The sequence below is a fragment of the Leptonychotes weddellii genome, chromosome 1 (assembly GCF_054177405.1).
Source record: "Leptonychotes weddellii isolate Sample4059 chromosome 1, ASM5417740v2, whole genome shotgun sequence".
Lineage (NCBI taxonomy): Eukaryota > Metazoa > Chordata > Mammalia > Carnivora > Phocidae > Leptonychotes > Leptonychotes weddellii.
In genome coordinates this window covers 127,455,006-127,471,170 of record NC_138369.1, presented here as the reverse complement: position 1 = coordinate 127,471,170, position 16,165 = coordinate 127,455,006, and the positions used below count along the sequence as shown (strand labels likewise).

The 16,165-nt window shown below is 33.1% G+C and overlaps 1 protein-coding gene and 1 long non-coding RNA gene across 5 annotated transcripts in view; both read left to right on the top strand.

Moving 5' to 3' along the window:
• The window catches only part of ACAP2 (ArfGAP with coiled-coil, ankyrin repeat and PH domains 2), a 126,560-nt gene that overhangs the window by 88,865 nt on the left and 21,530 nt on the right, over positions 1-16,165 (top strand). For 3 of the 4 annotated variants that reach the window (XM_081831837.1, XM_081831835.1, XM_081831829.1), the window contains 4 exons: positions 3,375-3,395; positions 6,558-6,609; positions 8,101-8,201; positions 8,782-8,887. In XM_081831837.1, the coding sequence (XP_081687963.1) occupies positions 3,375-3,395; positions 6,558-6,609; positions 8,101-8,201; positions 8,782-8,887 (280 nt within the window). The remainder of the gene's footprint in view (positions 1-3,374; positions 3,396-6,557; positions 6,610-8,100; positions 8,202-8,781; positions 8,888-16,165) is intronic. The other variant, XM_081831832.1, reaches the window with a different exon arrangement.
• LOC145723630 (uncharacterized) lies at positions 8,894-15,169 on the top strand. Its single transcript, XR_014148871.1, has 2 exons — positions 8,894-12,701; positions 12,919-15,169. It is a non-coding gene; the product is annotated as an uncharacterized LOC145723630 (long non-coding RNA).

The following is a 16,165-nucleotide window of genomic DNA, read 5'->3' as shown; positions in this document are numbered from 1 at the left end:
TGAATAGAAGGACCAACTAAGGTGGTCTGGGTAGAAGTAGTGTTTCTAAGTAATGTAAAGTGAAAATGAAAAATTAAAATTCTGTTTTCTAAGCTGTTTAAGTTAAAACAATAATCTTTTAAGTTTTTCCTGGCAAATTTTCATAGCCAGAATAGGAAATTAAAATAAAAAATAGTGTGTCACATTTTTATAATAAATAAAGATTTCTCAACCAGTACAGTTTCATGAGATAATGTTAGAATTGAATTTTAACCTTCAGATTTCAAAACAACCTACTTAAAGTTTAACACAGTGAAAATACAATAAATCCATAGAAACTATACCATTATGTTAAGAAGAAATGAAATGATCTTCCATGGACTACTCCAATGAGAAATGATCTCAGACTTCAAAATGAAGCACAGTAAGTGTTAGTGGAAAATTGCATTGCCATTTAAGGCAATAGGAGAAATTTAATTCTGATTTAAGCATGGACCATTCATTTTTATTATTTGTTTCATGAATTCTATTAATTGACATAGATAATAAAATGTAACTAAAAGCAAGTAGGGAATAACTATTAAATTCTCAGTTGTAGACATGTTACCTTCCTTTTTTTTTTTTTTTAAAGATTTCATTTATTTATTTGACACAGAGAGAGCACATAAGCAGGGGGAGCAGCAAAGGGAGAGAGAGAAACAGGCTCTCCGCTGAGCAGAGAGCCCAATGCAGGGCTCAAGCCCAAGACCCTGGGATCAAGACCTGAGCTGAAGGCAGACGCTTAACCGACTGAGCCACCCAGGCGCCCCTGTTACCTTCCATTTGTAAAGTGGAAAAGACAATGCCTTTGGAAATGAGGCTGCTCTTTAAAGGAGATGCCATCTAATTGTAGTGGGGTGACAGTTATTGATTAGAATCATGGATCGTATTTCAACATCCTAATTTTTAGTAAAGAAATGAAGGTGCAGAGAGATGGTTGCTCTTTGAAGGTCACACGGCTGGTCTGTGACAAGACTGAGGCCTAAAACCTGTCATTTTTTTTTTTTAATGTGCTATGGAAATTCCATATAAATTTGTGTTTTGATAAAATAGAATATGTCAAATCTTTTTTTTTTTTTAAAGACTTTATTTATTTATTTGAGAGAGAGAGAGAGAAACAGCATGAGAGGGCAGAGGGTCAGAGGGAGAAGCAGGCTCCCCGCTGAGCCGGGAGCCCGATGTGGGACTCGATCCCGGGACTCCGGGATCATGACCTGAGCCGAAGGCAGTTGCTTAACCAACTGAGCCACCCAGGCGCCCTGAATATGTCAAATCTTTTAAAAATAGCTTAAGAACTATTAAAATTTCCTAGTCTATTTACATTATTAGAAAAATTATGGATAGCAGATTATTTCATTTTTATATGCCTTTAAAAAGAGTGTTTTCATGAAAATACCAGTAAAAAGCAGACTTCTAAGGAACATAGCATATAAGCATTGTATAAAAGTATCTTCATAGAAAACAAGTCAAAACCTTATAACAAAAGTTTTAGATATTTTCTAGGTTATAGATCAGTAACGTTGAAAGGGAGAAGAAAAATCTATTAAATGTTAGAATTTTTTTCTGCTTTTCAATTTAAAAATTTGGAATGTATCTTAAATTTCTTATATGAAGCTTATAAAAAATCTAATCTCAGGAAGTACTTGGCAGTTACCTTCCCTTTACCTATTATGACTGTAGAGTCTGTCCTCCTTCTCTAATTAGTTCTCTATCTAGCTTGATTTCATATATTTGATTAGACTTCAAATAAAAGGCTGTATTTGTGATATTTGTACCTCAACTTTAAAAATCTAGGATTCCAGTTCTTCAAGCATACAGATTTTTCTGCTTACTCTTGACGTATCTTCTTTAGATTGTCCGTAGATTAGTTTTAGGGAACACTTTTCCTTGTAGTCACTATAAGGTACCAATCATATGATGACAAATTTGCCATTATTTATAGTTCTATGGAATAGTGGTGTGTAATATTTTCAAAGCCAACATTTATTTATTTATTCATTTTTATTTCAATTCCAGTTAACATACAGCATAATAATAGTTTCAGGTGTAGAATTTGTGATGCAACACTTACATAGAACACCTGGGGCTCATCACAAGTGCCCTCCTTAATCCTCATCACCCATTTAAGCCAACTTTTAAAAAAGACTTACTTCCTGAGGGAAATGTGTATTTGACTAGGAATTCCCAGGTAGTTTTAAAACCTGTCCCTGTGCTTCAATCTAAGCATCATTCTCTAATTTGAAATTTTACGGAAGAGATTATATGTTGTGTGACGTGATTGAAAGAGTGTAAGGAGTGAGACACTTTATGTCTTATGTGAATTGTTGAATTTGTCTCTCGGTTTCAGATTTCTAGTTTGTAGTGTCTCAGGATTTTTATATGTCTGTAATATATATTTTTCTGAAAAGGTGAGATCTACCAAAATTATCTCTCCATATCAGGCCATTTCTCAATGGCAGCTTAACCTCAGACTCGAATCAGTGCCAGATGCATTATTCGTACCTCTATGTCTCTTTTGCTTTTTATGATACATTCAGAAAGATGAATGAACAAGGAAAATAATTAAATACTGTTTAATAGTAAGCTGGTAAAATGAATTAAGAAACTGAATTATTACATGCTAAGGTCAGTCTGTTGAACTAGAAAATATAGCTAAAAGCATAAAATGTATTATACAGTTTCTTAAAGTATTATATATGTTGCTAGCACAGTTATAAATTTTATTTTTATCGACTTTTTGTTTAAAATAAGACGTGTATGCATAGATTAAAGATACTCTACTTATGTGTGGCCTTTGAGTGTCTGCTGTCATTGATGAAAAGGTAGGAGGTAGGTTTATTTGCCTAATGATATTTTATAATCTTTGAAATTCTTAATTAGTGATCCTATTTTCCTCATGGAAAGTTTTCATTTGTTTCAGGTTTATGAAGATATATCTATAGTGATTATTTCCCTTAATTTTTTAGGAACAACTTATTAAGAGGAGAAGTACTGTATTTTATAGCTATCACCATAGAGGCAGAAAAATAAGAGTAGAGGTATGCCCAAGTGTGCTAAGTCCTATCAGAACTTTTTATACCATAATAATTGGAAAAAATTTTTGAATATTTCTGAAATATTAGCATTTCAGATTCCTAAGAGTTAGAATTGTGTAAATGCATAATGTATAAATTTGAGAACAAAATGCAACAGATATTTTTGACTATTTTGTTAGGTTTGAGCTTAAGCTTGTTTCTTTAATTCTTGCTTTATTTTCATATCATGCTAGTCCTTTGCTTATTTTGCACATTTGCGTTTTCATTCTTTTACCACCTTTCCTTTATGTTTTAATCCTGCCCCATTTTTTCACATGACAGGAAAAAGCCCGATCATATCAGGTACCAAATGGCTTCCTTCCCCTCATTCCTGCCTTACTCCAGTTTCCTCTTTGGCACGAGAAAGCTCATAATTAACCTGCATTTCAATTGGATTACTTGCAATGGATATAATGTCTCATGTTTTAAATTGGGAAGAAAATACACACATTTCATTTGAGGAATGGAATTATCTTTTCATTGCCAATTGCCTCTATTTGTTTTAATTGAAAATGAAAACATTTGATATATTTATAGTTCCCCAGAGATACAGAATTGTATAGATACAAATGCCTTTGTATCTTTTTTTTTTTTAAGGAAAATAAGCCAGTAAACAGTTTCAAAAATTTTAAACAGTAACTAGGAATTAGCGCCTTTGGTAATAATCATATTAGTTTTATTGAAAATAAAAATTGTCAATTCCAGCTGTTTTGTTTTAACATTTTGGTCTTTTTCCTTGGGAAAATTTAAATTGAATTTGAAAGATAGTAGCATACATGCTGAAGCTTTTAATTTTGTTAAATGTTCACCTATTTGGCACCTATATGAATATGTGTGTAAATCTATCATTTTTATAGTTTTAGTGAGAAATCTTCTACAGATTTAGATGTTTTACTTTTACATTTTATTCTTGGTTTCAAGTGCAGTTCTAGGACTCATGATTAAACATGGTAAAAGACACTTAAGTTATTTTTTTTATATATTTTTTCCTTTACCCTCCATGCTATCTGGAAGCTCTCATAGGTATTTCAGTGTCAATAATATCTAATTGTTTATGAATTTAGTATTTTGGTCTAAAGTCTTTATTGAGTTATTTCACTTTGGGATAGATATAAAGTGGTGTATTATTTTTCTTAATGAGCCAAGAAATTTTGCTTTTTAAAAAACAGTCTTATATTTTGGCTTTGTGGTCAGTTTCTGAATTTTGTAGAATATAGTGTAGTTGTCAGCTCGGTGCTTTCTAAAGTTTGTCTTTTTTATTATTTAATTATCTTAAAAAATTGTTTTTTAAAGTTTAAGTAATCTCTACACCTAACGTGGGACTTGAATTCATGACCCCAAGATGAAGAGCTGCACGCTCCTCCTCCTCCTCTGGCACCCCCTGGCACCTCTATTTAATTATCTTTTAAAGTAGCTCCAAATTGCAGGCAGCACGAGCTTGAAATATTAAGTATCTTATTCTATACATCATAGGCTATGAACTCTCTCATTTTTCCTTTTATTAGAAATGTTAATAATAGCTAGGATTATCCTATAAGAGCAGTTTAAAAATTATATTCCATTTTACTTACCTGATTAAAGTTTTGATCAGTGTCAATGAATATAGTTGGATCTTTTTTTCTTTTTTTTCTTTAATGGCAGAGGAGGGGAGACAGTGTCATACAACATACAGATCTTAGTTTTTTTTTTTTTCTATGTAAGGTACATTTTGATTTTGTTCCTTAGGAAATGTTGTCAAAATTAAGATGAATTTATAGTGTCTTCCCTGAGTGTACAAAAAAATGAAGATGTGCGAGAGTCACCCAGAAGCAGATAGATGGCAGGGGAACTGGGCTTCAGAAATATACATGAACCTATAAAGTTAATAATCAGGTTTTTATGTAGTGTTTTGTTATTATTTTTAGAGGTTATTATCCTAAGATGCAGCAGTTCAATAGAAATTTATTTTTTAAAGACCTCAGAAGCATGAAAAGTTTACATGGTTATATGGGTGTTTTTCTATTGTGCAGTAAAACTATAGTTTTTCGTAGAATTATATATGATCACTATACTATAAAACATAAGAGTTGTTATTAGTGTAGTTCACCCTACTTCAAATGATTTTTAAAAAACCCACATTAATCAATATCAGAGATTGTTTCCATTGCATGTCATCCTAGTGGCAGGGCTGCACCATTTTGTTTATAGGTATTTCCTTTAACATTTCTAACCAACTATGTGTCCCAAAGCAAAGAAACCCAGAAGTTCTTCCTTTTCTAGCCTGCCTCTTGATGATTTGCATTAGAGGCCAGTCACTTGGTTTTATCTAGATGCTTATTTAACAAATCTCTATTTTAATGGTAAAGGTGATGCCTGTTTAAGTAGCAAGAAAACCTAACAGTCTGTCTAGCTTATAAATAGAAAAGCATCTAATCATTTTCACAGCTTTGGAGAATTAACTTAATTTTTTAAAATAGAAATTCTAAATATGTCTAAATACATTTTCTAGTGCTTTGTATTAGTATCAATGAAAAGGTAGAATCTCTATCTGCTAATAGATTAATAACTAATGTTTACAATAGAAATCATCTCACATGAAACTAATTTTAAAATAATGACCAAATAGTTTTACCTTTCATGCTTGATGAGAATTTTTGCTTCCTTTTATGAATGGCTTTTGGCTGTGATTTTTTTTTTTTAATAAATCTTTAGGTTCTTTTACTGTTTTAATAAATTAGAATTAGTACATATGCCATGCATACCTTAGCTTTTTCTTCTAAAAAAGATTGCAAGTAAATTGTTTGCCTAATAATTTACAAGAACAAGCAGAACAATATAAATAGGTGAATCATTTTTAGTAATAACTTTTATTATTCTGCTTAGAAGTATTTTATATTAAAGTGAGGTCAAGTGAATTGGCAATTATCTCTTGTTTGATATCAGTTCTAAAATGATTTAATTTCCTGTTTTGCTTAACAAATCAAACGCTTGCTGAATTAGCTGCAGAAAGGTTGTAGACAAAGCACCATTTATTTCAGTGTTTTGCTGTATACAAATGGATAGTCTTTTTTTACAACATAAATTTATTTCTACTTTATAATAGAAGCAATTATTTGGGGGAAAGATTTTTAGTTATTTTTGAGTAACCTCAAAAAACTAAATTTTTACTTTTATAACAGTTATTATTTGGTGATAGTGTAAAGGATAACAGCTGTTGTTAGGATATAAATTTCTGACATAAAATGAATCAAAATACAGTAATTTTATTTTCCTAGTCTGTGGTTTTAAAACTGTTTAAAATTGTTCTTTACTTTCAATAGTTATCTCATTGACATCAGTCTATATAAAACAAAACAAAACAAAACAACGCACTTCTCAAAACATAATTACTATCAATTGATTTTCTAGTGCTTTCCCAAATAATTTATTTCTAACAACTGGCATAAATTATGTTTATGAAAACTTAATCTGTTTTTATTTATTTAGACGCTGGTTTTCAATACAGAACAATCAGTTGGTTTACCAGAAAAAGTTTAAGGTAGGTGTTTTATTAATTAAGTGAAAACCCAGTGAGTCCCCCATTTCAGTTCTCTATTCATCTTGATAAAGCAATGAAGTCTTTAAATAGTCATATATGCAAAATTATTGTTTATTAGTTTTATGTTTAGGCATGTATAAGAGGACTCAAAAGTGGAAAGTAACTTTTGATCCTTAAAAGCAGAGTGATTTTGAATCCTGAATTTTTAACTCCTAGTTTTGAGACAGGTGTTTCTGTGTCCCAGGATTATTACTTTCATTTCTTTGACCAGCTGTGGTGACAGGAACAATACCACCATTCCATAGTACCATTTTGAGGCTGAAGGAAAGGGAGCCTTTTAAGAAACATCACCTTAGGGCCAAAGGTGATAATATGGAAATGTGAAATATGACATTAAAATACAAGCTTGAAGTAATTTAAATAGAAACCTCTAAATTTGTTAATGTTGTTTTTATACATTTCTTTTCTTGAACTTTATTTTAAGGTTGAGGAATTTTTATTTATTGGAAAGGCATACTGAGATTGCATGGCACTTGAGAATGTTAAAAATAATTAGGAAAAAAAAAACCTTTAGTTAATAGATGAATTAATTTTTACCTAGTCTTTGTGAATGATGTATTCAACGGTACATTTAATTATTTTTTTATTATTATTATTTTTAAAGATTTTATTTATTTATTTGAGAGAGAGAGAGACAAAGATGGCGACAGAGATAACGAGAGAGCAGGAACTAGGAGGAAAGGGAGAAGCAGGCTCTCTGCTGAGCAGGGAGCCCGATCAGGACCTTAGCCGAGCCGAAGGCAGACGCTTAACGCACTGAGCCACCCAGGCGTCCCTCAGTTGTCCATTTTAAATACTCACTTTACTCTTGAGATATACAATCTGAAGTTTTATTTGCTTGGTTCTGTGCTAGCACGCTTATTCCACATAAGTTCATGGTTTCTTCTGCTTTGATAAACTTGGTTTTGAGTTTATATTTTTGTTAAGTACTAGAAAAATGATAGAAGCTTTCTCATTTTCTTAAGTATTTTAAGAAGAATATATAAGCTTCTTATTTTTTTTTCAGTTACTTAAAACTTGACTGTTAAAGGCTTCTTTTTTAGAGGAAAGTAGCTTTTATTATATGTGAGGGGGACCAGGAGAGTAATGGATATGAAAGAAAATGGAAGAAAATGAAAGTATTTATTTATTTATTGAGCACCTATTAATTACCAAGTGTTAGACTAAGCTATTTACATATACTTCCATTTAATCCTTGTATAGCAATTTTATGAGACAGATAAAATTATGGACAGGACACAGTTACCTTTATTAGTTATATCTGTATAGGAGTTGATAACTCCTATCTCTAATCCTAAATAAGATAAATATAAATCTTTAAAATTAGACCATTTATTCCAAGTAATATTTTAAAGTATGTTATTATTGGTATTGGTAGTAGTATTTAAAAACTAAGTTGATAAACATGGGAGTTTTGTTTCCTTATTGTAGGATAACCCCACTGTGGTAGTAGAAGATCTAAGACTCTGCACAGTGAAACACTGTGAAGACATAGAACGACGTTTCTGCTTTGAGGTAGTCTCTCCAACAAAGTAAGTGGTTCTAAAGAATGAGAGTTGTTTTTAAGTTTCTATCGTTTATTTTGAAGAACTTTTCAGAGTAGAGAAACATTTGTGTTTTACTTGTGATTATGGTAGAAAGGAAAAAAGTGCTTTAAAAGTAAATTTTAATAATTAATGATTACAAGTATTACTGTGAGATATTTAAGTAACTTCTACCTAGTGTCATTTTCTTTAAATTCCATAAAGATTATTGATGTGGCCATATGAAAAGTTTTTACCTGTCTTGATGATGAACTGACATCATATATCAGATCAATTCCTTTGATAATTATCATTTCATATTTCTACCCAATAGAAAAAATTAGTGTTGTATTTGGTAAATTTAAAGTTTGTTTTTTAAATGTTCAGAGATTTGTGATTTTTTCTAATAGGCAATTTATTTCATTTCTATTAATTTCTTCATGAACATACTCTGTCCTAAAGATAGATGAAATAAAACCTTTAAAAAGAAATTATTTTTGTTAGAAAATTATTAAATAGCAAAGAAACCTTATTATTATTTGGGGGGTGTTAACTTAGTGTCTGAGAAAACAATGTTGTTTTCTTTTAGAAGTTGTATGCTTCAGGCAGATTCTGAAAAACTGCGCCAGGCATGGATTAAGGCTGTTCAGACCAGTATTGCTACTGCTTATAGAGAGAAGGGTGATGAATCAGAGGTTAGTAAACAATATTGTAATATGAAATGATACGTTGCCAAAAGTTTTTAATTTTAGTTGTAACATTATATGATTATAACATTTTTTATGGATGATGAATTTTATAATTGAAAGAGGTTTTACTATGAAAATCTAGATTCAATTTCTGTATTTCTTTTTACTTTATCATTTTAGTATATGTTTAATTCAGTATTTGAGTATATGTCCTAGATTGACATAAGGTACTCTAATGTAAATATTTTTCCCAAAATATTTTATTATTCTTATTAATAAAAATTAGTAAAAAATAAAAGACTAGTAATTAGTAAAAATCAAAAAAGGAAAGCTCAAATTGTCTCTGGGTTGAAGTCTCCCTGGATAAGTTAAGCTGAATGTGGAGTGTTGAGTCATAGTCTGGCTTCAGCTTCCCAGTGATTTTACAGACTTCTGAGCAAGGCCATTAGTAAGTTTTGAGAAATGGAACTTAACAATTCCTCTAGTAACTTCTTCAAAATGAGGCATTTGTGAGTCTGCATGTTTGAAAATATTTTATCCTCACCTTTGTTTGATAGTTTGGTTGGGTGTGGAGTTTTTAGGTTGGAAGTAACTATTCTTAAGAATTTTAACAGCATTGTTTAGTTTCCAGCATTGCTGTTGGGAGTCTTTCTTATTACTGATCTTTTTTTGTATTGCTCCTCTCCAATTTTCCTGTTTTCTTTTTCTGGAATTTCTGGACTGATTTTCTGATTTTTTGTGTTTTTGCTTTACTTTCTTGGGAGATTTTCTCAGTTAATCTCCCAAACCTTCTATTGAATACTTTAGTTCTGTTAGCACATATTAAATTTCAGGAGTTTCTTTTTGTTTGCTGAATGTTTATACATGTAAACCTGTTCTTTCTTTATGGATACAGTGTTAGAGCTATGGTTTTTAAACTTGGCTGCCTGTGATGATAACACAGGGATTTAAAAAAAATCCCAATATGTAGGTCCCACCCCAAAGTAATTAAATGAAGTTGGGATCCAGACATCAGTATTTTGAAAAGCTTCCTAGGTGATTTCCATATACAGGCAATGTTGAGAACTATTGTGTCAGAGGTTTCTCTTGGCTATCAGGTAATCTGTTCTGATTACAAGTTAAGGACTGAAAATCTCTTCGGACACTCTACAAACATAGTTAGGACTTTATTTACTATGAACCTCTCTGAAGTCTGGGCCATTTGTTGAGGAACAACCAAAGAGTTAGGATCTTTGGAATCTTTTCAGCTGGTATGATTTCCCAGAGAAGTCCCATCAATCTCCTGCAGAGGGGTAAGGGGCTGCTGGGAACTAGTTGCTAGGGATCTCAGTATTCAATGTGTATATGTTCATTTAATATTCTGCCTTCCACCTTTCAGGTAAATCCCATCCAGAGACACTCTGTTTTACTTCTTCAGAGAATAAAATAAAATTCTCATTATTTGTGTTTATGTGTGGGAGCAGTCCCAAAATGGCATGGAGTTGGGGAAGGCACCTTGGGATCTACCTGCTCCTTACACAGTCATTTCTCCCACTTTGATTCCCACTTCCGTGATTAACTGGTATAAATCCTTGAGCCCTTTGAGTATCATGTAATATAAATTCATGAACTCAGATTTTTACTTACTACCATTGTAAGATTTGGCCTTGGTCTGCTCAGTTACTATTCATCCAACCGTCTTCCAGCTTTCAAAATGTTGTTGCTGTTATTTGCTTTTCTGTTCTCCCTATTTTAGTGGGTAAATGTTGTTTTTTTTAACTAAAAAAAGAAAAAACACAAAAGCTTTCTGAAGTAGAGTACAGTCATTATCTCATTTCATGCCTAATAGTAATTTCTTAGTATCATCTATTACCCAGTCTATATTCAGATGTCCCCAGTTGTCCTAAAAATGTCTTCTGCAACCTATTTACAAAGTAGCATCTTATCTATGACTGGGCATTGCATCTGGTTGTTATGTCCCTCAAGTCTTTCATTCTAGAACAAGGCCTTTTTTTCATGACAATAACTTACTGAAGAGATAAGGTTAATTGTTCTATAGAATTTCAGCTGATACAGTTACATCATAGGTGATATGTATACTTCACATTGCAATAAGAGACACAGAATACTTGGTTATCCAGTCATTCATTGCTAATGCTGTCAAGCTTCTGTGTGAAGCTGGAGTGGACACATTGGATTAGAAAGATGACAGTATGACTCGAGTCCTCCACTGTAAAGTTACATTTCCTCCCTTTTCCCCAGTCTACTTTGTTACTTTGTATAATAAGTCTATTTTGTGTTACTTTGATCCTATAAGGTCTACTCCCCCTCCAACCTTTCGTCTAATGGTTTACAGATGAATTTGTGATTTCATTAGGAATTGCAAAATGATAATTTTCTAATTCTGTCATTCCATCCATATTGATTAACTTGAATTCTTATGTCAAATATAGCTTTTGTTTATCAGCTGGAGCTATTTACTGTAATAAAATGCTTGATTTTTTGCTTTTAATTACCACATTTGATTAGCTTATTAGCTACCTTAAGGGGGACAGATACCTAATTTTTCAGGTATTGTTATAAACTCATGGATTTTTGTAGGTTCACTAGGTCCCAATTAATTACAGTAATTACTCCTTTTTACAAAATTATTTGAGTATAGTTGACACACGATGTTATATTAGTTTCAGTATAGAACACAGTGATTCAACAACTCTATCCATTATCCTGTGCTCACCATATTCACTATACAATGTCACTACAATACCACTGACTGTATTACCTGTGCTGTGCCTTTTCTCCCTGGGACTTACTCATTCTATTACTGGAAGCCTTTATCTACCACTCCCTTTCCCATTTTGCCTATTCCTCACACCCCCCTCCTCTCTGGCAACCATCAGTTTCTTCTCTATTTATAGGTCTGTTTCTGCTTTTTGTTTGTTTTTTTATTCATTTATTTTGTTTTTTAGATTCCACATATATGTGAAATCATATGGTATTTGTCTTTCTTTGTCTGACTTATTTCACTTAGCATAATACCCTTTGGGTCCATCCATGTTGTCACAAATGGTGAGATCTCATCCCTTTTTGTGGCTGCATGATATTCGTGTGTGTGTGTGTGTGTGTGTGTGTGTATGTGTACACGTATCTTCTTTATCCATTCATCTGTTGATGAAGACTTGGGTTGCTTCCATATCTTGGCTGTTGTAAATAATGCTACAGTAAACATAGGGCTGCATATATCTTTTTGAATTAACATTTTCGTTTTCTTTGGGGTAAATACCCAGTAGTGGAATTATTAAATCATATGGTATTTCTATTTTTAATTTTTTAAGGAACCTCCATATTGTTTTTCACAGTAGCTGCACTAATTTACATTCCCAGCAACCATGCACAAGTGTTCTTTTTCCTCTACATCCTCACCAACACCTGTTATTTCTTGTCTTTTTTATCTTAGCCATTCCGACAGGTGTAAGGTGATACCTCATTGTGGTTTTGATTTGCATTTCCCTGATGAGGCATCCATATTGGTAAGGAAGAATTTAAACTGTCACTCTTTGCAGATGATGTGATACTATACATAGAAAGCCCTAAAGATGTCACCAGAAAACTATTAGAAGTAACAGATGAATTCAGTAAAGTTGGAGGATACAGAGCTAATACCCAGAAATTGGTTGCATTTCTATATACTAATAATGAAGTAGCAGAAAGAGAAATTAAGAAAACAATTCCATTTACAATTGTACCAAAAAGAATATAATACCCAGGAATAAACTTAACCAAGAAGGTAAAAGACCTGTACTCTGAAAGCTATAAAATACTGATGAAAGAGGGCGCCTGGGTGGCTCAGTTGGTTAAGCGACTGCCTTCGGCTCAGGTCATGATCCTGGAGTCCCTGGATCAAGTCCCGCATCGGGCTCCCTGCTCGGCAGGGAGTCTGCTTCTCCCTCTCCCACTCCCCCTGCTTGTGTTCCCTCTCTCGCTGTGTCTTTCTCTGTCAAATAAATAAATAAAATCTTTAAAAAAAAAAAAAAATACTGATGAAAGAAAGTGAAGAGAACACAAACAAATGGAAAGATATTGCATGCTCGTGGATTGGAATAATTAATATTGTTAAAATGTTCATAATACCCAAAGCAATCTACAGATTTAGTACAATCCCTGGCCAAATGCCAATAACATTTTTCATGGAACTAGAACAAATAATGCTAAAATTTGTATGGAACCATAAAAGATCCTAAATAGCCAAAGCAATCTTGTGAAAGAAGAACACAGCTGGAGGTATCACAGTTCCAGATTTCAAGATATACTACAAAGCTGTATGGTACTGGCACAAAAATAGACACATCAGTGGGACAGAACACAGAGCCCAGAGATAAACCTACACTTATATGGTCAGTTAATCTATGACAAAGGAGGCAAGAATGTGCAATGGGGAAAAAGCAGTCTTTTCAGTAAATGGCATTGGGAAAACTGGACAGCTACATGCAGAAAGAATTTTTTTCTGGACCACTTTCTAGCACCATACACATAAATAAACTTAAAATGGATTAAAGACCTAAATGTAAGACCTGAAATCATAAAACTCCTAAAAGAGAACATAAGCAACAATAGCTTTGACATTGGCCGTAGCAACATTTTTCTAGATATATCTCACCTCCTAAGGCAAGGAAAAGAAAAGCAGAAACTACTGGGACTACATCAAAATAAAAAGCTTTTGCACAGTGAAGGAAACCATCAATAAAATAGAAACGCAGCCTGCTGAATGGGAGAAGCTATTTGTAAATGATATATCCAATAAGGGGTTAAGGTCGAAAAAATATAAAGAACTTACACAACTCAACACCAAAACCCCCCACAAATAATCTGATTAAAAATGGGCAGAGGACCTGAATAGACATTTTTCTGAAGAAGACATACAGATGGCCAACAGACACATGAGAAGATATTCAACATCAGTTGTTTTTTTTTTTTTAATGTTCAGATTATCACAGCTTTGTCCAATAAAAGCTCAGGATAATGCCTTTTAATAATTTTTTTCTGGTTTTTAGCAAAGTTTTGTGAGGGAACAAAATTAGGTGTGTATCCAGATCATCTTGATGAAGAAGCTGGTGGCATTGCTGAAATACCAGTTATGAAAAACCATACACTAGAAATAATAGAGATTATAGGAAAAATAGGGATAGGGCTGCCCTAAAAATCTGTGTAAGTTTGTAACTAGAATACTTGCAGGAACTTTAGAATTTCAGTAAAAATACTAGAATAGTTAAATTTATAATAAATGGATACTACAGTATGATAGGAATTAACTTTAAAAATTGACAAAGATAGCATAATGGAAGGGTACAGAAGGGTTGAGGCTACTCAGTTATGATGACAAAGGCAAAACATATAAAGATCAGAGAGAATGAATGCAATACACACTTTTGAGTACAAACACATGGCCAAAATGAGCCAAAAAGAATGGAGGGGATTCCTTTGTTCCTGGACCCAGGTTCTGCTGTGTAGTATACTTTGCTTTCAGCTTTTCTGATTTGGTGCAAAAACATTAGTTTCTATAAACTGGGAATGAACCAACAAGATTTCTGTATTGTATTGACATCTTTTTCCTATCTGATAATTGCTTATGAGGTAATTCACATTATTGAACATGTTCTAGTAAAACAGATTTTTAAAAATTTTTGAAATCATTTCGAACTTATAGACAAGTTCCAAGTATTGTACAAATAACCCCCCCCCAAACTATTTCAGAGTAGGTTTCTAACATGATGCCCTATCACCCATTGTTTTAGTAGTTCCTACATCCTAGGACATTTCTCTTATAAAACCACGGTACTGCCATCATAATCAGGAAATGAGCATTGATATATGGCTACAGTTTAGTTCCCAAACATCTTTAAGTTTAACAACTGTCCCAGTATGTTCTTTATAGCAGAAAGATCCAGTCCAGAAGCACAGGTAACATTAGATGTCACGGCTCTTCAGTTTCCTTCCCTCAGGAATAGTCCCTCAGTCTTTCTTTGACCTTCTTGACCTTGATAGTTTTGAAGAAAACAAACGAATTATTTTGTAAAATGTCCTTCAGTGTAAGTTTGATGTTTACTCTCAAGGTTATGCATCTTTGGCAGGTAGGTTATGTGAATGATGCTGTGTTCTTCTCAGTGCATATTCAGGTGGTACATAACTTTGATTTGTCCCATTATTGGTGATGTTCACTGTGATCACTTGATTAAGGTGGTTTGCTAGACTTCTGTACTATAACATTCCCTTTGTAGATAATAAGTATTTTGTAGGGGAGGTACTTTGAGACTTTGTGAATATTCTGTTCCTCGTCAGGCTTTAAATGTTATTTAATTATGTCAGTATAGGTCACTATTTTTTTCAATGTGTTATAATCCATTACTATCATTATTTGTTTTGCTGTTCAAGTTGACCCAAGTTCGGGCATCTGGGTGGCTCAGTCAGTTAAGCGTCTGCCTCTGGCTCAGGTCATGATTCCAGAGTCCTGGGATTGAGTCCCCCATTGGGCTCCTTGCCTAGCGGGGAGTCTGCTTCTCCCTCTCCCTCTGCCTCTCCCCACCATGCTCGTGTGTTCTCTCTCTCTCAAATAAATAAATTCTTTAAAAAAATTGATCCAAATTTGGCCAGTGGAACCCCGGCTTCTGTATCCTTTTGACATGTTCCCATCAATCTGAGTTCCTCCTTATTTTCTAGCATGATGAGGTGTTCCAGGTTCATCTTGTACTTTCTCTGTACCAGTGCTAAAATCATCAGTTTCTCTAAAGAGCCCTAGTTCCTTTTGCTGGTGAATGGCTTTTAGAAACCACGATAAAGGAATATATGTATGTATATACACATAGATAGGTTTACAGCTATATTTCTTTATATATCTGTTTATATTGAAAACCATTAGTATGCCTCTTATATCTCCAGTTGTAAGCACACACAGCAGGGTTTGTTCTAATTCTCTCCTTTCCATATAAATAAATGGCTCCCTTTTATTTTTAACATGTTTACTTATATGATCAGTCCCCCTGTATGTAACCAACAACCTTCTTTGCTGCCTATTGCCCCTCGTCAGGCTCTAGCACCTCACACTGGTGCTTTCTTCTCCCTCCTCAGTCTTTCACTTCCCTTGCTGGGAATATAATTATAATTATGTAATTGATTTATTCTTTAGTAAAAAGCCATACCATTTCCAGTTATTCACTGCAGTAATCAAAACAACTTGCTTGCAGTTCATTGGATACTTCGGAAAAACTTGGTATAGAATAATAATATTAATTTTATTCTTGAGTCTTAATA